The following is a 24,341-nucleotide window of genomic DNA, read 5'->3' on the forward strand; positions in this document are numbered from 1 at the left end:
TTTTTTTATTCTTTTTTATTTCTTCCGGTTATGTTGTTTTGTTTGTTTGAGAGAGAGAGAGAGAGAGAGAGAGAGAGAGAGAGAGAGAGAGAGAGAGAGAGAGAGAGAGAGAGAGAGAGAGGACTTTCTCATGATAATTTGTAATTTCACGTTTATAAAACTAGACCTAGCCTATAATTTAAACCTATATAACAGAGTTATATCACATTGCCCCTGATACCTAAATACGTTATTCCCGTAATCTAAACAAAACCACCATTGTTTTGAACTTGACAAAACACCAAAGCAAACAATTAACACCCTGACACGAAAACAAAAGAAAAGCGTCAATGGAACTTCTACCAAGGATTATGAGTCTAGTGCAAGTGAGCGTCAATTAAACTTACCAAGCATTAAGAGTCTAGCACAAGTGCATTGTAACCCGGAAGTCACTAATGTAACTAAATAAAGTAAGCAAACAGAGTAATTATGTTAACCCCAAATAGATTACGGTTTATTAAGTGTGAAATCATTCACTCTGTCGAGCGCGCCATTAAATCATACAAAGAATTAACCACCAATAAAAAAAAACAGGGAGGGTGGCAGGGAGCTTTTTCATACGCATTCACGCCTGGAGAGAGAGAGAGAGAGAGAGAGAGAGAGAGAGAGAGAGAGAGAGAGAGAGAGAGAGGGCTAGGAATAACTCCATACAAAGAAGAATAAGCGCCGCTGAAAAAAAAAACGAAAAAGAGAAAAAAAGTTTGCCTCGAGGACGCAATTCAAAAGAATAAGAAGAAGAAGAAAAATGAGATGAAGAGGAGGAAGATTCATGGGGGAAGATAAAAGCTTTTTCCAGGAAACGGCGGATGAATTTTTAACATAAACGTTGGGAAACGAAGGTGTTTCCGAGAAGAGCCTCGGTTCTGGAACCCTTGAGAGGAGTCTACATGAAAATTATAAATTAATTTCACCTGGTTATGCAACTGTAGGCCTGTGCTAATGGACTGTATCCATTCTTATTTTTCAAAGATTTTTCCGAGATTCTCATTTAAAACGATTTAATTTCACCTGGTTGTGCAACTGTAGGCCTGTGCTAATGGACTGTATCCAAATTCTTATTTTTCAAAGATTTTTCCGAGATACTCCATTAAAACATGATTTAATTTCACCTGGTTGTGCAACTGTAGGCCTATGCTAATGGACTGTATCAAACTCTTCTTTTTAATTCTTCCAAAAGAGTTTCTATGATATATTCAAGCTGTCAACGACAAAGGGAAAGTTTAAGTGACAAATTCAAGCTTACATTGACACAGGCAACGTGTCCGTGACAAATTTAAGCTGAAAATGACAGAGGCAAGGTGTCAGTCATATTTGGGGTTACACAGACAAAAAGTGTCTGCAACATACTCAAGCTGACAGTGACAGAGGAAGGGTGTCACAGACATATTCCAGCTGACATGACAAAGGCAAGGTGCCGGTGACAAAATCAAAATAACTATATCAACTGACGATGGGACTATGACAGCGGGAAAAATTGCAGGCGACAAAAGCACGAAAATTACACTTAGGTCTAATAGATCAATTAAGTAACATAGTTCTCTGGATTAATTAACATCGTTCTCAAGAGCGCGAATCGACAGACATCCAAGTTACCAGACAGGCACTAAAAATAAGGCGACGTAACCAGACCCGCTACGAGAACACTTCCTGTCTGGTACCAGCGGTCTGTCAATCAAAACTCATATTAGAGCCATGGCAACTTTCCAGACTGACTTCCGGTTTCAAATTCCTTCGCCAGGGTAAACAGTTACCCTTGAAAGTCTGTCTTACACCAATAAATAACAGTTAATCAAACGCAACAACATTGGCAATAACAAGCGGCGCGGCTTGCTTAACTTATGCGTAACTATAGCCGTGCATTAGACGCGTTCCGAGACCTCGTTGATTCCAACATTACGGCGAATGGCGTATCGAGTTGCTTTGCAATAATTCCTAATGCTTTTCGACCTGTCACTCAGCAATATCGTCCCTACTAGTCTACTTCGGAAAAATGGGGAAAAATGACAACTGCTTGACACGACCTTGTGGTGAAATTACAGAACTAGCCTCGTCTCTTACACAGGGTAAAATGAACGTCACGCAACTTGTCCAGAGTTACGTAATCTATTGATCCAAATGCCGACTGTATCTTAAGAAAAGCCGACTGTATTATACATTACAGGATCGTAAATGGATGGTTATGCGTGGTACTGTATTACTAAGGCCTTGCGTGACTGGGAGACATTGCCCCAGACCTTCATTTATAGATGATATGTAACACTGCAGATTCTTTTTTTTTTTTCCTGTGGTTTCTATACCTGGATGTTACGAAATTTTTCTTACGAATATGACACCATGACATGCACGCGTCCACGTCTGGAATGTAGTGGGAATACAGTGGGGATAAGGTCATCTCTGCTTTCCTATATGTTCCACAAATTATTTGACTTTAACCCAAATATTTTTGAAACTGCCATCATTTTATAAGTGGTCGTCAAATAAAGGGGAATCTATTAATAATAATCTTTGCTTTTTCAAATCTAGGTGATATGATTGACTTGACCTTTTTGCATTAAAAACAGCAAATATTTCATTACCGTGAATGAATCACATGTGCAAAAAACTTCCCAAAACATTAACATCGTACTCACATATACAACTCTCCAACAGTGTCAAAGCCCCTTCACATACTCTGTCATTAATCTCTATCTTGCACAGGCTCACGGGTTCTGTAACAGCAAGACCCCTCCTCTCCAATACCTCTTTCAAGGTATCTATCCAGTACTGTCTGGGTCTTCCTCCTCTTCATCCTAGCACTTGTACATTTTGCCAACTTATTTCCCATTCTCTTCACAGGTCAAAACTCTCTGATGCATCCTATCACCAATTCTGTTTCAACTGTTTTCACCATTTTAGTGATTCTTATGACACATAATGTATGCTTTGTCATCTCAATAACTTCAAATTTGAATTCTACATCAATACTTACCTTCCATTTACTGGAACTGGTTCACTAATCCCTTCAGGTGTACTGACTCACCTTGACATCCATACACACAAATCTTTTGCAAACATCCTGCTACCTTTCTGGCCTCACATATTCTGTGAACTATCTCGTCTCTCATCCTTCCATTATATCTTATGTTTTCTTCCCAAGTACAAATAGAAAACTTCCATTGTTCCCCACATCAGCATTAACATAAATTGCTCTACCTTCCTTTATACCTTTACTCTTGTTCACATTTCCAATCTAGGTATTGTCTCCTCATGTAAAACCTTCAAATCTTTTACCAGTTTTATGCAGTTTGCCTCCACTATCACAAATCATTAATGCATGTGTAAACATCATCTACACGATAATTTATTCATGACACATTTTCTTACCTGCTGACTTTATAATTACTATGTAATTAACAGAAATTCCAGTTCTGGAAACATTATGTGCATTCAGATTCCCTCCAATACCCAATGAACTGTTTCTTAGAAATCTTTGACTGGAACTTTAAGAACTAGCTGGATACTTACAGATACAACTGTGGGGTCATGAGCCATCTCTTTGATCATATCAACATGGTTATTGTGCATACTGTTAGTTGTGGTGCCCCACACCAAATAGTGTTACCCCATTGATGGTCTTAAATCCAACTCTGCCATTCTTTAAAGTCATACCCTTACAAATGTTACTATCCCCAACATTTTTCCAAAGCTGATGTGATAATGAAATGGAATGGAATATAGAATTTAGGCCAAGAGCTGGGACCTATAAGGGCATGTGTCCGACTATCTTATCCACGGCCTATATAAAAAAAAAAAAAAAGCATATTCTTGGCAACAAATAACTGAAAAAATTTAATGCTGTAATGCCCCTCATAAAAAGCCAATTCTTCTCCATTTCTTTGTCCCTTGCAAAGACAACATAATTAATAAATAAGTTAAGGTTGGAGTGTTAATGATAACCATTTGCAGTGTGACTGCAGAAAATGTAACCTGGTTTCGGCTTACTACGAACCTCTAGCACCTAGCATCGCACCTAGCATCATCATTATAATCTACACTGGTCAACAGGAATAAGGAAATTTCCAAAGAGTCATCTCACACCATCTTACTTAATTCTAGAACCAGCACTTATACTGTGCTTTGGTAGTGGCCAGCACTTATCATGAACACTGCATATATTCTTCCCTCATCTTTACTCTTTTACTTTGGCAGCATACCCATCACTTTTGGAAATTCAACCTCCCATTAATTACAGCATATCAACAAAAAAGAGCTGATACAAATAACAAAAAAGGAACTTACTAATCACTCATGTCGACAAAGGATCAAAAACAATATAAATCGCATACTGCCACATTAAAAGATGACATTCTACAATGATTGTAGAATGTAGAAACCCTAAAATTCACAGATTAGCACACAGGAAGCTTCCCAAACCAGGGTAGCTTACCTGCATCACTAGGAATAACAAAAAACATTGGGAACCGGAAGCCACTTGTTTAAATTGCTTACTAAGCAGTAAAAGTGACAGCAAATTATGTTTTTTTTTATACAGTATAATACAATAATCTGTCTCGTATTCAGAAAGGTATTAACAGATGAGGTATTTATTAGAATTGCTTCCTGATACCAGGTCTACCCACTGCAAAACTACCAACTTCTACTTTGTTAATGACAACTATCCCGTAATTTCTATCACCATTAAAGTATAAAAATTACATGGAATCATGTCTCCCATACACCTCTGTAATCTATTGACTAATGTAACATGTTAATATAAAATACTTTTGATTACCACTCAAGCTACGCTTTTGCAAAGTCGTTATTTCACTCCCAACGCTGAAGAAACTATTTTACCTTTTCAGTGGAATATCACATTTACCTAATGAAAATTGGTATTTTTTTGCTTTACTTTGTGGCTTCTACTTATGAAATGAACAAAGTCCCACCTAGGCCAAAAGGTTAAACTTCTCTAAACATGCTTTGACTAAATGTTTATGAGCTCAACGATTCTTTCAGAAAAACATTAAACATTTGTCCGACTCACCAAAACCTAGCAATCCGAGGTAACAGCTTCAAGAGAATAATTGGTATCCATCACTGATATCCTTTTCATCCTCATACTTTATTCTTGCACTGGTTTCTCTTCCCTTCCGTAAGAAAAAGATTTTTCAGTTATAAGCGTGGGTGAAACAATTTTCATATTTCTGAGTACAAACATTCCTAAATAAATTATTTACAAAAGACGATAATTTCAAACGTATTAAAAGAACACGCCTAAAGAATTCTACAACGATGTAGGAGAAAGTAGTAGTTTCCTACATGAAATTCAACAGTGGTAAACATGTAAAATATGATTTTTTTGACATACAACACTGCTTGATCAATTCTAACCTTTGGATTTAAATATTATTTCATAACTACCCCTATCATTCATATGGCACCCAGATTTTTGGTCTCGTATCTCCCTAGACACATACCCCTCCTTGTCTTCCAGATAGCATATGTACCCTATGAATCCATTTGTAAGTATAAATTAAGTTTTTGTGTGTCTGTAGTGCTGTCAACGTGAGTTCCACCAGAATTTTCCCAGATTTCTGCTTGGCAGTCTCATCAGCTTTCCATCATTAGTATTCATTTATGACAATTTTTCTTTACCTTTGCAACCTAATTACACCTTTTACAATCAGCCTGTGAGGGCTTGACTCTAGAAATACTGAGCGTCTGACAGAAGACAGGAACAGTATATAGGATCGCAATATCATCATGATCAGTTTCCAACTCCCCTTCAAGGAGAAAAGTATCCTCTCACATTGCAGCCAGTGGACTGGGGAGACAGAACCTATTACCAGTCAGATTACAATACAGTAGATTCTTTGACTGGTTTAGTGAGAGGGGTATAATGGGTCCAATTTCACTATTCCTATCACTGCTGGCTTCTTTCTGATCTTTAAATCATACAAACTACATGAACTTTTGCACAAATTGTCTTTTAAAGATCTTATCATGAAGACAATGTTTCTCCTGGCATATGCATCCTCATGACGTGTCTGCAAACTGCATGCTTTGTTGGGTAGTGATACATGCTAGAGGTCACTTGCTGTTGTTTACCATAGACTTTGTGGTAAACACCTAGAGCCGTTTCCACAGTTAATGAAGAGAATCTTCTACTCATCCTGTGAGAGCAATCCACATCTACTTGGGGGAAAACAAGACTGGTGTCAAAAAACTAGACTTTTGTTTTCATGGGCCAGGAAAGGAATCAGATTTCCAAGAGCACTGAGATGTTTTGGTTAAAGTAAGTCATCGTTCATGCCTAAGATGGCATATCCCGGCAAAATATATGAATCCTTCCACCAACATAGGTTCTCTAGACTATCCTCCATCATACAAAATATGCTTTTATTTCACCTCACACACTGCAACAAATACCAGGCCACCTGAGGCCCAGGTTTTCCAGAGAAATTAATTAACCATAAATAGACTACCAAAAAGAAGCCAGCAGGCTCTGACTACCAAAAAGAAGCCAGCAGGCTCTGACTACCAAAAAGAAGCCAGCAGGCTCTGATATCAAAAAGAACCAGCAGGCTCTGACTACTAAAAACAAGCCAGCAGGCTCTGACTACCAAAAAGAAGCCAGCAGGCTCTGATATCAAAAAGAACCAGCAGGCTCTGACTACTAAAAACAAGCCAGCAGGCTCTGACTACCAAAAAGAAGCCAGCAGGCTTTGACTACCAAAAAGAACCAGCAGACTTTGCTTCATGAAAGTTGCAAGATTTTCAGAGGATAACTCTCGACACAAACTAACATAAATACTGGACATGTGTGTCTGCTGACAGGGGATTACGTCTGACTCCTTGGTGGTAACAATCCCAATACCCTGTACTACAAAGGAGCCACTTCAATATTGGGAAAGTTGCCTATACATTAGAGCCAACAGCAGCCAGGCATCAAGGTATGTACCTTCTCAGAAGAAAATCTGGGAGCCAACTGAAGGCAAAACTAAGACAAACCGATGTAAATCTTGGGTATCTCTTGAGAGACAAGTGACTCTTTTCTGCAAGGGTATCCTGATGGATCACAGGACAAATGCCACTATCTGTATCAGCATTTTGGAATACAAGACTTGAATAGTACACTCCAACAGTACATAACCGTGATGCGAGAAGCTGAGAGCGATGATGTTACAATCTGAACAAGTCTCTGAAACTGGAACATGTTGAAAGAACTGGAGACATATACTTGAACTTCAATTTCCTTTACTTGGGAAAATATCAAGCACATAGATTATCATCTTTCCACGGTTGCACTCATGTGTAAGGTGGTGGAAGTCCAGTATTGAATGACTAATAGCCATTAATTGAAGACATTGATAGCTCTTCCTCTACTTGAGCCCTATGAGGTAAAATTCCATTGGAGCAGTCTAAATAGCCTTGTTCTTGCAACCAAAAGCAATTGTAAGTGGGTGTGACTCACAGAAGATGCAAATTTACAGTGCAGTTTCCTGAAAGCTAAGCCCACACAAAAATGCTGTCTCATATATCACATCAGGAACAAAAGACAAGAAAGATCGGACATAAAAGGGTATCCAGTGCATGGGTGCTTTACTGATTAAACAGAACAGATAAATGCATAAACTAGAAAGAATCTTTTGCATGAAGTGACAATCATCAAAATAAAATGGAAACCAAATAACAATGAAGCAATGATGGTGTAAGGTGAGGGAAAGCAAACGGAGGTTAACTAAAGTGTGAGGGAATAAGGCAGACTGCAAAATTATGTGACTGGGAAGGCACCAATTTGCCTCATTTGATAGTTTGACTCCTCTCTTAAAACTAGTTTACTCTTGGATTCATCATTTGGGATGACATACACATACAAAGTAATAAAAGCACATCTGGTCCGACCAACATTCGTGGTTAACCTGGATGTGTGCCCAAATTCGGTCCAAAAGAATGAATAAAAAGAGATATAATGATATGAGGAAAGATCTTTAGATTTTATAAAAATAAATGGAAAACAATGGAAAAAACCAACATCTAAACTAATACTAACATACAGTATACAAGTAACAAACTGACCAAAGTACAGTACAGTATTGTGCATAAGCACACATTTTCCTGACTAAGTTTAAGGAGAAAGGAACAATTTGGTAATATTCTAAATTTTATTGTCTTTTTTTTTAACTCTATTGCTCACGCATACTTCCCTTAGCTCAAAATATATTGCTTTGGTTTTTAGACTTCTATGGACCAGACATATGATAAAAATCATTTTTCTCACAGTTTAATTAAGTTTTCACAATTATACAATCAAATGTAATGATTTCGTCATATTGGCCATGACAGAAGGGAAATTTGTCAATCAATGCAATGCCAGAGTTCAGTTTCTTACTAAGAGTGAACATCAGCTTGACAAAGCAAATGTAAACATAACATTTTGTTTTTATGTGACAGCTTAAAATGAAAAATATAACTTATTCAGGAACAAAAGTCATCCACTTTTATATTGCAAGCAAAGAAAATTAATTCTGAGATCCTCTCTTCATATCAGAGAGAGAGAGAGAGAGAGAGAGAGAGAGAGAGAGAGAGAGAGAGAGAGAGAGAGAGAGAGAGAGAGAGAGAGACTTTTAGGCATGAAATTGAAGGAAACAACCGTCTCTTTCATTTAGACACAAGTTAAAATTACATTTGATACACCTGATATTTGTTTGGCCCTTACATCCAGGTCGCTCCCAGTACGAGCGGGGATTTTTTCTTGCTGGAAAGTGATCTGCTTTGTCAAGCCACACATCCATCTGTGGTTTAATTTGACTCATCTTTTGCTGTCTTTTTTTGGGGTGGATTATTCGATATCACATTTGAAGATGGGCGTCCTCTTTTAGGAGTACACTTTCCCCCCTCTAATTAGTGACACAGACAAAGATATCCTGAAGGTCAGTAGGAGATGCCTTTTCTCCTGTGGAACACTTTTGGCCTCATTAATCTCTTTGACATATCATCCAAGCCTGACTGATAGTCATATCAATCATGTGAAAAATTAATCAATGATATTTCTTTGATTTCACTTGGATTCTGTGCAATGACAAAAGACAATTAGTCAGATCAACACCCCATGTTTATATTGTAGAATAATATTTTACTATGTTTGGCTGTGGAATCTCCACAACTTTCTTCATACTTTTGTCATAATGATGTGCAATATGAACTGGTCACTTTCGGCAAAAGTGGGGAGCATCATTATCTGATGCTAACTTTAGACTTGTAAGTCGACATGGCTTAACTGCTCCACAGCACCAGACTCCTTTTTCAGCCACATATTTTTGAACTGAAACAGGTAAACCAACTATGAGAATATAGGTGATTATTAATGCTTTGTGTTGTTTCAGCCATGTGAAAAATGATGTTTGATGAAGGCACTGAATTCTGGAATACCTTCTGCATTCACAGATTGAATGGACCCTGTATGAGGAATGAAATCATAAATAAGAACACCACCGTCTGCAAGAACAAAGATCGTGAACACCAACTTTTTGGGCTTCACAGATACGTATTCTTTCATGGTATGCCTGTCTTTGAAAGGCACCAACTGCTCATCAATGCAAGCTGTCTAGTTGCATTGGAAGTTCTTGAAGCTTACTTCTCAAGTTATCTACCACTGGTAACCATAAAGAGCTTATAACAGTTTATCTCATCATTATTATGCCCAATGTTTAATTTGATTTTATAGGTTCCCATCTATTTCTGCGCACGATCATAGCAGTGTAATCTCTGTACCTTCCACACAAACCCCAGACCAGTGGAGACATGTTTGAGGAGTCTGAATTATGGTGAAATGAGTACATAATCCCATTCATTGTTCAAGTTCCTCCACAGTTAGATATGGCAGTTTGTTTATATTTTTCTATGGAGCAAAGAGATTCGACCGATGGACTACATCATCTAAGAATTCTGAAGTGGAAAGCTTCTTGAAATACCACACTGGCTTTCCTAAATACCATAAACATCTGAGAAATTACTCTCTGAGGCTTTCTAAAACGCATACAAACAAAACACTTTTTACCAAAATTGATGACATCTGTCTCAGGTAATAACCCAAACTCATCATCTACCACGTCCTGTCCTTCATCAGAAGATTCATCACTCAGTAAAGTCTTTCCAACTGGCATTACTGTACTCCTGTAATCTGTTTGCAAAACAGCCTACTTCTAACTCTTGCATAAAAGATGGCAGGATTAAAATTTCTGCAAACACAGGGAAGAACATGCATAAAAGCAAAAATAACGAAGCCAGATGGAAAAAAAAAGACATTAGGTATAATCATTTCAGTCTGCCATGGCATATTCATGAAGAAAACGTATGGAAAGTCATGATTTACTACTATAAATCATCATACATGCTCGATATCACGAGCTACAAGTGAAGGACACATATTATACACGAGCAGTATAAAGTCAGTAACCATGTTACAGACGTGAAGAAAACATCACCTATATATATCTTCTCACAAATTATATATTTCCACAAAAACTTAGGAGACAGATGGATTTTCATTAACTGAGCATAGCATCCTTTATTCTCGACCAATCAGCTTTCAATTGCTTTTTTCAGATAGAGGGATATGAGATGAATTCATCAAGTCGGACATAAAGAAGGGTGGATATAATCTGCCCTACTGAGTGCCAATGAAAAATTAGGTGACAAAATCATCAAGTTGGGCCAAAAAGGGTTAATTTGCAACTTGTCAACTCATATTGCCAGGAGATTTATGTGGCATGAACTTTCTCCCAGTCCAGTATCTGTATAAAACACTCATCCTTTTGCAAAGCACTGGATAACCGAATACTACATCTGCTCCCTATAGCAAGTGTGGGACTGATAAAATTTGCATTTGTACTAAACACTCATCTTCCTATAAACCATTGGATAACAGAATACTACACCTTTCCTGTAAAGCAACTGTGGGACTTGTACAACTTCTCCACAAAATAAACTTCGTCACACTTCTGACAGTAATATGGTTTTTGAGAATTATGTGCCTTGTGTCTGTGTTCCAAAACAGATAGGTTGTCAAAGTAGCACACAGCACAGTCGTAACACTGATGCACAGTCAACTCTCCAATAGAACCAGAGCTAGAGGCTTTATGAAAAGAAGTGTGTTTTCTTAAGGACACTTTGTCACCAAACACCAAACCACACTCTTCAAAGCACATATACATGGATTGCCCAACGTGCCTTAGCACATGATACTGAAATCTGCTCATCCTAGAGAATTCTTTTTCGCATAACTGACACCTTAATACATTCTTACCATGGGCATTAGAGCAATGCTGGGCGAAGACTTTTTGTGAGAAGAAGGAAGCGTGGCATTTTTTACACCTGTTAAAGCGTCGGGCAGACTGGTTTTTGGAGAGGTTGTGCTCTATCATGTGAACTTCGAACTCTCCGGCATTCCTGAAATTTTCCTTACACTGCACACACTTCTGCTTTTCAGAATGGCTAAACAGATGCGTCAAGTACAAAGGATGTGAAAAGAAACTTTTCTCACAAAGGACACAGGAAAAACTCTCATCAACAACATCGTCGTCATCATCATCGCACGTTCTGACATAATCAATGACGTCAATGATCTCCACATCAGGTGGATCATTAACAACAGGAACAGCAGCAGCAGTAGCAGCAGCAGCAGCAGCGGCAACAGGAGCAATAGCAGTCTGTTTTTCAGGTTGAGCAGCGAGTCTCATTTCTTCAGGATCAATGGCTAAAGGGTCGAGTCTCATTTCTTCAGGCTCAACAGCTGAAGGTTCGAGTCTCATTTCTCCAGAATCAACGGTTACAGGTTCAAGCCTCATTTCTTCAGGATCAACGGCTAAAGGCTCGAGTCTCATTTCTTCTGGATCAACGGCTAAAGGTTCAAGTCTCATTTCTTCAGGACCAACGGCTAAAGGGTCACAATCAGTTTCTTGAGGCTCAGTTTCAGGTACAGGGATGTCAGTTTTCTTAGTTCCGATATCTGCAACAGATTTTCCATTATCAGTTATGTCCAAATGGCTACGTGAAGTAGTGCCAGCTTCTAAGATCACCACATCTGTATTGGCATGCAAACCTACCTACAAAAGTGTCACAATCAGCATTGATAGTGCCGTATCCAGTAACCATTAGTTTCTCTGATTCTGCCTTCTGTAGTGCGTGGACCTTTTGGTGCTCTTCATAGAATGCCAATTGCAAGCAGATCCTGTTACATTGTGGACACCTTAACACCATCTTTAGCATCTGGAAAAAGAATTTGACATTTTACAAGCTAAATATTTGGAATGCATTCAGTGTGTGTTCAGCTTGATTACACAGGCTTTAAACCTACCATTTTTCAACTTTAAAAGCATGAAAATTGCATTTAAAAGTCAATATCCTCTAATACAATATACTGTACAACTATAGTAAGGGCTCTAAAATCTTTCAAGGAATTTTGATATTCCACAACCAACAAACCATCATTTACCAAATGCAGTTTTTAAAAAAAATCATAATCAAATTCATTACTACAGTCCAATCCATAGTAGCACTATCCCTAAATATGTCCTTGAAGAAAAAGAACAGTCCAACATTCTACTTGTCAAAGTATGCATCCAAAACCCTAGGACCTCTAATGGTTGAGGTCACTATCTGCTTGGCATGAATGAACTGCAAGAAGAGTAGGGAGGTGACAATTTTTCATAAAGTACAGTAATGGGTTTGCATATGAAAAAATTTTCATTTTATTTTAGCCTGAAGATTTCTCTATGTAGAGGTGCTGTACCAGAGACAGTTGAATGGGAGAAGTGTGTCCAACAGAGATCTTGCAGATAACAAGTGGTCATGAATGAACAACAGGTTTAAACTTAACAGGATGAGGAGAGCTGGAGGAGGATAAAAATTCTGGCCCAAGCCCCCTTTCTTTCTCTTTAGACTGTGACAACACAACTCTGCTTGCTACTACTATTGGGCAAGGAGTATAAAGCCACAGATGTATTTGTTAGATCCCTCAAATAAAATTTTATAAAAGTGGAACAGGACCTCCATGTAGTATATAATCATAGCTGTATCTTTATGTGCAATGCAAGTTAGATTCTGAGTACAACCTTGCCCTCTACACGAACTACACAGTAAATAGGGTCTTTTCAATATATAAGCCATAAAACTCAAACACTGTTTGCTTGAAAGCCTAATGCCCATACATTTATACATTCTCAGCTCAGTCAACATACAGTACTAAAACATTACACCCATAAACAAACAAAACAACTACAGTCGTGAAATGTCAGCGATGATTGTAGGTTCCCAGGGACCATTAACCAAGACAACATAATGACACCCCCCTAAGACCAAATATTATGCTATTAAGCATATGCAAAAAAGTAATAATAACTATAATAATACAACTAACTTGTGGAAAAACAAAGCACCCTCTTTGCACAAAACTAAAACAGCACAAGAACAGTATAGAAAAAATACTTAGAAAAGGCTATGTGATTAATCATTTTAAACCAATGCAGCAGTAGTTAGACCTAGCGGAAAATGTATGCAGTCATTAGCCAACAGGTCTAAGCACTTATGAAGGAAGAGCTATGCCACTGGAAAACTGTTAGTAACAAAAAAGAATGATAATGAAAGAGACTCCAATGCCTTTCTAATGGAAATTAATTAATATACTAGTAAATTAGTGGAATAAAGGTAATATGAAGTGAATTATGAATATGATTCTGGGGAGTGAGATGTTCTTTTAGGCTTGACATACCATTTGCAAGAGAACCTTGATAAGGGTTTTGAGTGCAGAGTAATTCAAATATATTTTATTGCTGTTTTCGATTTAGTAAATCACAAGGCACTTATTTATAAACTTCAGAATCTTGGGGTGTGTGGATATGTTTTATGATTACTTCAAGATTTCCTTAAAGGTGGGTAGCAGCGAGCTGCTGTGGACAGAATCTTTAGTGAACCAAGACCTATTGTGTCTGGGGTTCCACAGGGAAGTGTTCTTGGTCCACTGTCATTTTTAATGTATACAGTACAAGTGATATGGTTGTTGGCCTGGAAAACAAGATTGTTCAGTATGCTGATGATGCAACACTCGTTGATGTAGTAACGTCTTCATTTATGAGAAATGAAGCTGCCCTCAGCCTCAATCGGGACATGGACCAGATCAGGGAGTGGTGTAGTTGGTGGGGTATGAGGCTGAACTCCAGCAAAACATAAACACTATTGATTAACAGATCTCGTGCTGATTTTCCACCCCATCCTCCCCTTCACATGGATGGGACTTTGCTGATTGAGTCTGAAGCTTCAAACTATTCTAGGTGTAACTTTTGATTCACAACTAACTTTTGAGAAACATCTAATGAAAGTTTCAGCAAATGCAGCATGAAAGTTAGGTATACAGCAAATGCAGCATGAGAGTTAGGTATTGTTTGTAAGGCCTCATATATTTATAACAGTGATAAAATCATAGAATCAGTGCAACCTGTTCTAGGTCATTTGTACTTCCTTTACTGGAACACTGTTCTCCGGTGTGGATGCCTGCTTCTGCCAGAGATTTATCTCTTTTAGACAGAGTGGTTTGTGGTGTAGGTTTCTGTTTCCTAATACAGTAGTAGTGGCAGTTATGACTTGAACCAATGACAGATGGTCCCTTGTTTGTCACTTTTTCATAAATTGTATTTCAACAAAGACCTTTCACATTCACAATTGATCCCTGATCCCCTTTAAGAGCAGCACCAATATGCAGTAAATGTGCCTCGCTGTCGAACGTCTCAGTTCCAGAGGTCCTTTATTCCTCACACCGTTGGACTGTGGAACAGCCTCCCTGAGGATGTCGTGCAGTTGGAACTTCGGAAGTTCAAGCAAAAATGCAATGCATTACTACCATAATACAGTACTATTCTTCTTGCATTTTAAAACATTTTTATCTATTTATCTATTTATTAATTTATTTTTTCTTTTTTAACAAGTGGGATCTCTTCTCTCTGTATTTCCCTTTGCTGTACTTCCTCTTACTTCTTCCCACTGGACACCATATTCTTTGGAAGCTTGAATTTCAAGTCAACGGCCCCTGTGGAGTTGTTCCATATGAATAGGTTTCAGCTACTGAATAATAATAATAACATCAATTACATGCACCAGAACATAGATGAGGACCAGTTCCATACACAGGTGGAGGTTAGAACTCTTAGGGACATTTCTGGAGATAGCATTATTGCAGATTAATCTATAGTAAAATAAAAGGTTTGCTATGAAACAAACTCAATGAATGCCTATGACACTGGGTCCTCCCCACCCAGAGCCTCTCATGGACAATGTTTCTTTAAACACATGCAACTCATTTAAATTTCTAGATATCTCTCAAGTCTACATACAGTACTCACCTTCAAGATACATACAGTATCAAGTTCATCTCGGTTCATATGCCAAATAAAACATCTAACAGGGCCCTGTATGTTTTGTAACTGCAATCAAAATAGACTCATACATGTATTTATTCAAATAAAAATAGTGTAACAGAGAAATGTAAATAGTGTTCCTTTCATTTTAGGAATTAGAACAAAGTAATAACTTGATATTTATTGTGTTGAGATTTTAGTGCATGATACACACTGGCCTTAATGGGTACGATTATTTTTACATGAAATTTGTGTGGAATACACAAGCAAAGTATGACATTTTTTTAAAATTACTATAGCCAGTTCTTAAACACTAACAAAACTATTCAGTGACAAAGGCGCTTGCCAACCTGGAACTTAACAACTCATCACTTTACAATTAAGGCCTGCATAGTCTAACAGCTAACATTTTTTATTTGTCTGACACTTTCTTGCACTGATTCACATATCTTGCACTTTTACCCTCAATTTCAAGAAGATAATCCCATTAGGAGAGTCCTAATTAGTTCAGATTCCTACAATGAGCAAAGCACTATTAAGGCAATGGCCTACATCTAGGCTAGCTTATTATCATGACAGAAAAAGTACTAACATTTGACTAATTGGCTATTTTTAAAATTTGTTGGTGGCTACAGCCATATATCGGTCTCTCCTGTATAAGTATAGAAGTAAAAAGAGAAGCTGCTGAAGGTCTTTGTATAATTAACAATATAGTAGACAGTATAAAGACAATCTGCACATACAGCAAGCTAATGATGTAGGTAGACTATTTTCTTATGTAAAAAAATAGTGTACGAGTTTAAAATAACGCTTTCCTGGCTTTGCCATTTCCATGACAAAGATTGTACTTTCAAGGCCTAAACAACAGCTGCTTCTCAGTTTTCTGTAAAAGAAAACTACTGAGATGGCTATTTGTCTGTTCATCCACACTTTTTCTGTCTGCCCTTAGATCTGAAAAAATACTGAAGCTAGAGGGCTGCAAAATGGTATGTTGATCATCCACCCCAAATCATCAAACATACCAAATTGCAGCCCTCTAGCCTCAGTAGTTTTTATTTTATTTAAGGTTAAAGTTAGCCATGATTATGAGTCTGGTACCACTTTAGGTGCCAACAACACACACCACCATGGGTGAAAGTTTCATGGGCGGCGGCTGAGAGTTTCATACAACATTATACATTGTACAGAAAACTCGATTGTGCTGAAGAAACTTTGGCATACTTTTTACTTTTTTTGCTAGCCTAAAACGTGAGGTTTACATAGCCAACAACAATGAAACAACCTTTTTTCAGATTTTCCATAAAATTTAACACATTTCCCTCTGTCATATTCGAGATACACTGAAAAGGGCGCTTTATATTAAGTTATTCCTACTCCACATTTAAGTCGACACCAATTTCAGCCATTTTTCTCCTTGTCCCTACTTATATGTGTCAGCTGTGCCAAACTAAGGTATACTTAATTTAGCTGTGCCATTAAAGCCCAGCTATATACTATAAAAAGCATGTCTTGGTGATGTCATGTGTTCTAGGGCATTCCTCTCTATTATACTACATAAGCTACCTCCGTGACTGCCATTATTTCCTATGTTTTCAATCATGATTTCACATATTAGGACAAAGTACATATGTGCTATGGTGTAATCATAACACTTGTTAACTTCTTTCTCAGATGTCACCATCATTTCATTATGTGTTACCTATGAAAAGATACAGGAATTCTATCTTATTGACTAAGGCTACATAAAGCTAAGAAACAACATATCTGACATCCTAAAGCTGAAAAAACAATGCATTTGATGTCCTAAAGCTAAGAAATGACACATTTGGGTAAAACTATAGAACAGTTCTGCTCAGACCATTACCTTTGGAAATTGATTTTTCCTATACATTTTAGTGTTGCTGATGAAGGAGGTTCCGTGGATGCACAAGTCATTAGGGAGCCATATGTTCAAGAAGGGATTGGCTAAGGAAACCTATTATAAAAGGAACTATACTAACCTAACATACCATAACCTAACCTAGTAGGCCATCTTACTTAGCTAGGGGGTTGCGTCCCCAGACACCCCCTGGTGAAGGAAACTCCACTTTTTACCAAAAGTTCCCCTATAACACTGCGCATGCGCAATAGCATTCCAGGATGGCCATTATTGTATGCTGCCCATCCTGGAATATTGGTTCTAAGGTTAATTACAGGTTACTTACAAGTGATCACCAAAAAATAACAATAAATTCTTGATAAGCAACCAAAATACAATAAACCCCCATATTCGCAGATTTCTCTGTGGAATGTATCTACCCACTATTCGTGGAAAATTCACCCATTCACGGTATTTTTCAGAGAAATATTCACTAATTACAGTATTTTCATAAAATTTTCATGACTAAATGCACTTTTTGCATTAAAACTAGAAAAATACTCAGGTATAGGCATTTTTTTTTTGGGTTTTTTTTGTTTAAACTATCAAAATAAGTTCTAAGTGTTTTTAAAGGGATTTTAAGTACTCGCGGATTTTAGCTATTCGCGGGGGGTGCAGTACGCATCCCCTTCGAATACGGGGGGTTTACTGTACAGTACTATAGAAAAAGTAAATATCCAAGGTAATGCTCCACACATAGCTGTTCTAAAGTTCTACCCATATTTGACATCCTATCCTAAAGCTCAAAAACAATTTATTCTTTGATGGCATAAAGTTATTTCACACTTTTGAAAAAGAAATTAAGGGCGAGTGTAGAACGACGGGGCAAGTTCCGCAGACGTAGAGAAACCTAACCTTTCCTAGAATGCCATGTCCTGACCTAACCAGAACTTACCTACCTAACCTTACTTAGGGTGCTGTGCCCTGACCTGGCCGGGGGGAGAGGGCTTCGCCTCCCCTGGAGCGAAGCCCCCAAGATCCCCCTGGTAACAATAAACATCTGAGACAATGGACTTAGCTTCTGTTCAGAGGTTGTCCCGTTGTTTTGCAAACTACCCAGAAATTACAATTTTACCAAATATTTTTAATGACAGTAACATATCTGACATTATGGTAGAACTAAACAATAGTTCCACATGGGGTATTCCTTTGGAAATTGATTTTTCCTGTAGTATATTGGTTGCTTATCAAGAATTTACTGTTATTTTTTGCTGCCTGACTGTAATTAACCTGTAATTAAAAGAGTTTACTGTTATTTTTCGCCAGTTGACTGTAATTAACCTCAGAAGTTGTACGCTGGCCATCCTAGAATGCTATCACGCATGCACAGTGTTTTAGGGGAGCTTTTGGTATAAAGTGGGGTTTCCTTCACCAAGGGTTCTGGCCCCCCAACTAAGTAACACAGCCTGCTAGCTTAGGTTAGGTCAGGGTATGATAGGTTAATATAGTTCTTTTTATAATAGGTTTCCTTAGTCAAACCCTTCAAAAACATTGGCTCCCTGATGACTTGCGCACGCATGGAACCTTTCCATAACAACAACACGACGGTCCGTTATTTCTCCCAACGTTTCCCCACACCCAAAACCCTGCGTTTCCAAAGGGTCCCCAACCATGTTGGGTAATGCGGTTAATAATAATTGACTGACAACAAACGCCACCACCTCCTTCATCTGCATCACTAAAAGCACAGGAAAAATCAATTTCCAAGGTAAGAGTCCGTGCGGAGGCCTAACTCAGAAATACCGACATTATTTACGACGCTAGCCTACCGTCTACTAATCACGACACGGTACGCCATTCCAACCTCGCCTAAGCCTAAACGAACGTCTATTTCCTCTAAATCACACCTAAACCTTTCACTAAAACATGTACAATAAGCTTTGGAGATCCAGCTATTAAAATAAATAAGTTCAAAGCTTAATTAAGCTTAGCGTAACCGAGCTACGCTTTAGGAAAACGTAGGAAGCCTCACCTACGCTCAGTCTTCCAGTCTCTTTCAGAGGGTTAAAATATCCTTTCGATGATGAAAAAGGTTACTTACGTATAGAGGAAGGTCTTCACATACGTTGTAGCCAAGTAAGTCACATGTAGGGAGTTATTAGAATATATAAAATTTATAATTTGTTCTTGGCGGGCTTCGAAAACAGGTTTGGGAGGTAAAGGAAGTGTTTGTAGTAGTAATTGAAGAGGGGTAACTTTGGAACGGCTCCTCTGGATTTTCTAATTGGTTTGCGATGGAGGGTATTTTTAATTTTAGCTTTTCTTTGGTCTAGTTTTTATTTTTCTTGAGTTTTCCTTTGACTTAGCTTTTCCATGGATTAGCTTTTCTTTGTTATAGTTTTTCTCTGGCTCAGCTTTGCTTTGGCTTAGATTTTCTTTGCTTTAGTTTTTCTTTTTTTATTTAGTTTTTGGTAAATTCTTTTCTATATTCATTTTCCTCAAAAGGTAGATCTATGAAAAGTTAAATATTAGTTAGTAATCAGTCTCTGTAAATCACCTTCTACGATATTTCATTCTTGGTTTTATTGTCTCTTTTTTAAGTCCAGGAGAGAGAGAGAGAGAGAGAGAGAGAGAGAGAGAGAGAGAGAGAGAGAGAGAGAGAGAGAGAGAGAGAGAGAGAGAGAGAGAATTATTTTTCACCTCTCTTTGTTTCAGCAACTCTTGCATCCTCGTTCTGTTAGGTAGAAAGTTACCCTTGTGGTTGGGAGATGCTACTTTTATTCTTCAGCTTTATTTGAGATATATATTGTAGGCTACTTTTCCTCTCCTATTCATTACCGTAAAAACTCACGTCGCATTTTGACTGTTAAACTGTTGAAATATTAATTAAATTTATCTTAATATATGATTATTATCATGTTTATAGTTTTGATACATGTTCATGTTACCAATTCATCAGCATGGCAGCACCAAGCTGGACAATTACCAACATAATTTCATCCATAACATGTTTGCTATCTTGTAAAATTACGCATCAGATTCTCGCAAAAACCTGAAATCCATAATTGGATACATTTACAATAGGTTTTATTACCCAAAAGACGGTAATATATCGATAAATTTCCATGTAAAGGTAACTATTGACTTTACTGTATGTTGGCAGCCATTCATATGTTTATCTGAAGTAGTGCCACATCCTGATCCCCTTGAACCACGTGGGTGCATTGTATATAAAAAAATTTTCGGTTTGGATAAGTTTTTCAGGTATTTTAAGTTTAATTTTTTCAGGTAATTTAAGAGTTTAAGTATTTCTGGTAATTTAAGAGTTTTATTTGCTAACAATTTGTGTCTGAACACTAAACTTCATAGAAATTATTTAGGCTGTGAAGAGACCTCCATTAGGCCTAGGCATATCCTAGGCCATGCTATGTAGGCCTGTGATCATGCTAGTGTCATGTGATGCCATAGTTACAAACTCATGTTATTTAGTTTTGTGTCTCATTTAACATTTCAAACTGCATTTGGAGCCATTAAATAACTTTGGGTAATAGGCCTAGGCTACACCAGACACGGACGAACCTCAATTTCATTATTAATTATGGAACATAGGCCCATGGATAATATACCCAGACTGATGGAAGATGGATGATTCAAAGGGAATGGATAAAAAATACCTTGGGCCTAAGCCTTTCATATTTGTTTATTCAAGTTAAATAAACAATAATAATTGGTAAAGTGCATGGCCATCTTATCTGATTTACCCAAATTGCTGTCATTGTACCTCATATGGTGCACTGTATGCATTACCATAGATGTTTACGGTGACCCTTTGGTCTTAAGCCATACTCATATTTTTGCCTTTTACTTTACCTCCATTCTCACTTCCTTTCTTCAGTCTTGCTGTTCACTTTTAGCCTGATCTTTGGACTTCATCTTGCACTCCAACCACTCCACCACCCCCTTTTCACTGCCTAAAACACTGATTGGCTGATAGTGCCCCAATTCTTGGGGTGACAGTGCTACCACAAGTTAGCATTTGTAAAACTCTCCAATATATCATTCCATTATCTCACAGGCTCCTTTTGATTGAAGTTTTCCTACTTATTTCATTTCCCTGTAAGCCTATAGTCTTTTTTTCTGGGGAAAGTTTTTCCTTGACCTTATGATTTGGTTGTCCACCATGTTTATTTTACTAGAATTTTTCTTCACTAGATCAACATTGATCTGTTAACTAAGATCACAGAGTGATCACATAGGAAAGTTAGAGTTGGATTTCCTTTGGTGGAAAGGGCCTCAGGACTCATTCAGTGATTAACTTCTGCTTTCCTTATTAACTATTCAACTCAGGATATGATGTGCTTGCACAAACAAGGTGCGTTTGTGCACGAGGTTTGTGTTTGCCTGATTTGCTGCTTCACTTAACACCACCTGTGTGTGCCAGCACCACAGGTTTTCTGATGCTCAGTCTCCAGAAAGGCTTTGGCTCTGGACACTCTCTTTTCATTCAGTTTTTTGCACACTTCCTAGAGTGTAAATGGCACGAAAGTTTTCTTCCAAGTTTTCTTGTTCCTCTGTATTTATGCTTACAATACTTTCTTTGAAGTTCAACCATTGTCATTATACAAAGACTGCCTCTCCACCAGGGTTGTTTCCTACTTAGTATATCTCAGGGATCTCTGTTAAGCAATGCATATAAAAGCTGTTGTGCAAAAGCAAGCCACCTTTTCACATCATAAAGCAAGCATGGCTACACACCAGCATCATAAACTCGGGCCTCTGTTACGATTGTGAGCTTTATGGTGAAAAGAACTGAATTCCCTGTAAGAGGAAGCCAAAGACTCTTGCTGCCTTGACATTTTATGTGGATAAATTTTCACCTCAGCAAATGCTTTAGGAGAGCAGAAGCAAGGTAGATAAAAGCTGGGAACATTTATAATTTCACCATTCACTCCATATTTTATGTCTTTTTGTAGAACCATTTAATGAGACAGGTTAAGAAAGGAGACCTTTTGGAATATTGACCTAGTTGGGGGATAGGGCCATCAGTACACTTTAAATGGTGCTCTGTAGGCATTACTGAAGGTGTTTGTATCAGCCCTGGGTGCAACCACTTTTTAGCCTTTTAATTTTTGTCTCCATTGCCACTTCTTTTGTTCCTTCTTGCTGTCCAACCTCTTTCAACTATTACTTCATTTTTGGATCTCTCCTTTTTTTTTTTTCCCCTAACCTCTCCAACTCTGATTCCATCTTTTCACTGTTGTAGCACTGAAAGGCATGAGTAGAACCTTCATTCTACTAGAGTTGCAGAAATGCTGAATCTGCAAAATCCTGAGGAACAGCTTCCTCCATCCAGCTGAATAAAACCTCAAGAGTCTTCTCTCATCTAAGACCATGTAAATTTTAGTACACCATCCATCAAATCCATAGGATTTATTAGGAGATTTCCTTGACTGCTACCATAAGTTCATTTGATATAGGCACAAAATCTATTTCAGCATCCCCTTGAAGAAAAGGTAAGTTTTGTATCCTAGCAGCGTTGATTTTAGAATAGGTCCTCGACTTACGGCGGGGGATCCATTCCAGAGACGCACCCTAACGGGGATCCATTCCAGACCTTTTCAACTGGTTTTTACACTTTTAGGGTTCTGATACTGATTTTTGTTATCAGGCAAATGGAATGTCCCTTTGCTTTGTTTAGTACGGTGTTTACGCAACAAGTTATTTGTTGGCACTGTAATGTGAAGAACGTGATGGACTTGCATTGAGTTAATTAGCACCATTAACTCAAATTATCAACTATTTTTGCTGTTAGTGCCAGTAACTTGATGCCTGTTCTTGCCGTTAGCACCGTCAGTGGCACCATAATGTGAAACAACATCAAGTTACGACACTGTAAAACGCCGTTAACAGCGCTGAAAAAGCACTGTAAGATCAAATCCGCCATAAGTTGGTGACGCACTGTATTAACGTATATTGAGGAACCTAACAAGCCATTTGCTTTTTTTATCATGAGAAAATGCTCCCCCTCATGAGTCAATTATGGAGGCAGAAAGATTTTCTTGGAAGTATTTTTTTCTTTCTATTCCCTTAACATGCATTCAGTCTCCCTTGGTTTGCCATCACTGATGTTGAGGTGGGGATTTTTCTGTTTTTCATCCATAGGCATTAAGAATAGTACATTATCTTCAAGCCAATCGCCTTCTATTCCTGCCAACAAACCAAATCCAATCAGTGCAGCAGAATAGTGTGGATCCTTAAAATGCAGTCAGTTCATGTTAGAATTTGCAGATGAATTAATTAGCATTTTATGAAGATTGTAAATGGGAGTTCAGGTAGAAATGAGAATGAAGAGAATTCATTTCACATCTAACCCTTTAAATAAAGGGAAAAGCTAACTTGAAAATGAATATGAAGATTAGAAAAGCATCCATATTGCATTCCAAGGGGCCCCCTACCTTGCTTGTATTTTCAAGGAATGGTTCCTTAATCATTACAATGTCTGTGGGAAGGTTGTCAGATGTCAGTTTCTTTGCTATAATCAGAAATTTGCTATCAACCATCTCGATGATCACACATTTTGAAAAATGCACTGGGAGGTGTTGCAGGCATTGAATTGTTGCATACATCATGTATGTGACTTATGCACAAGCATTACTTGATACAATTTTGAGCAACATAGAGGAGACAGTACTTATCCTGCTGTTCTCCAGTCTTTGTGGATGATGCACTGAGAAATTTCTTAGGAATCTCAGATGATTGAACACTTTAAACATGTCTCATAATCAGGGTGGCTAGAAATGACATCAGGCATTGTGCAGTGAAGCAACATAGGACAAAGTATCAGTGGTACTGGCAAGGCACTGAGACTCTCCCAACTGACAATCTTAAGTTCCCTCAGAATGTGTATAGTGCCACTACAATTACCGTGACACATGCACCAGTCATGAAGAAGGGGGAAAGGTTTAGGGTATGAACCAGAAGTAAACCATTTTATCTACCAGGTGATGGTAATGAAGGCTTTTATTTGTTTGCCAGTCTCAGAGACCAAGCTAGAG

At 37.9% G+C, this 24,341-nt stretch overlaps 1 protein-coding gene across 2 annotated transcripts; it reads right to left on the bottom strand.

Moving 5' to 3' along the window:
• Positions 1-8,170: 8,170 nt before the first annotated feature.
• Positions 8,171-19,779, bottom strand: LOC136852949 (zinc finger protein 358-like). Of its 2 annotated transcripts, XM_067128004.1 has the most exons (4): positions 19,388-19,779; positions 15,414-15,494; positions 12,126-12,288; positions 8,171-12,028 (listed from the first exon to the last, which is right to left on the bottom strand). In XM_067128004.1, exons 2-4 carry the CDS (start codon positions 15,450-15,452, stop codon positions 10,953-10,955), a joined length of 1,278 nt encoding a protein of 425 aa, XP_066984105.1. In that variant the 5' UTR covers positions 15,453-15,494; positions 19,388-19,779; the 3' UTR covers positions 8,171-10,952. The 2 variants fall into 2 exon arrangements, with proteins under 2 accessions (XP_066984105.1, XP_066984106.1); XM_067128005.1 differs by lacking the exon at positions 15,414-15,494 and having other exon boundaries at positions 19,388-19,768.
• Positions 19,780-24,341: the final 4,562 nt, after the last annotated feature.

The sequence above is a fragment of the Macrobrachium rosenbergii genome, chromosome 26, assembly GCF_040412425.1.
Source record: "Macrobrachium rosenbergii isolate ZJJX-2024 chromosome 26, ASM4041242v1, whole genome shotgun sequence".
Taxonomy (NCBI): Eukaryota; Metazoa; Arthropoda; class Malacostraca; order Decapoda; family Palaemonidae; genus Macrobrachium; species Macrobrachium rosenbergii.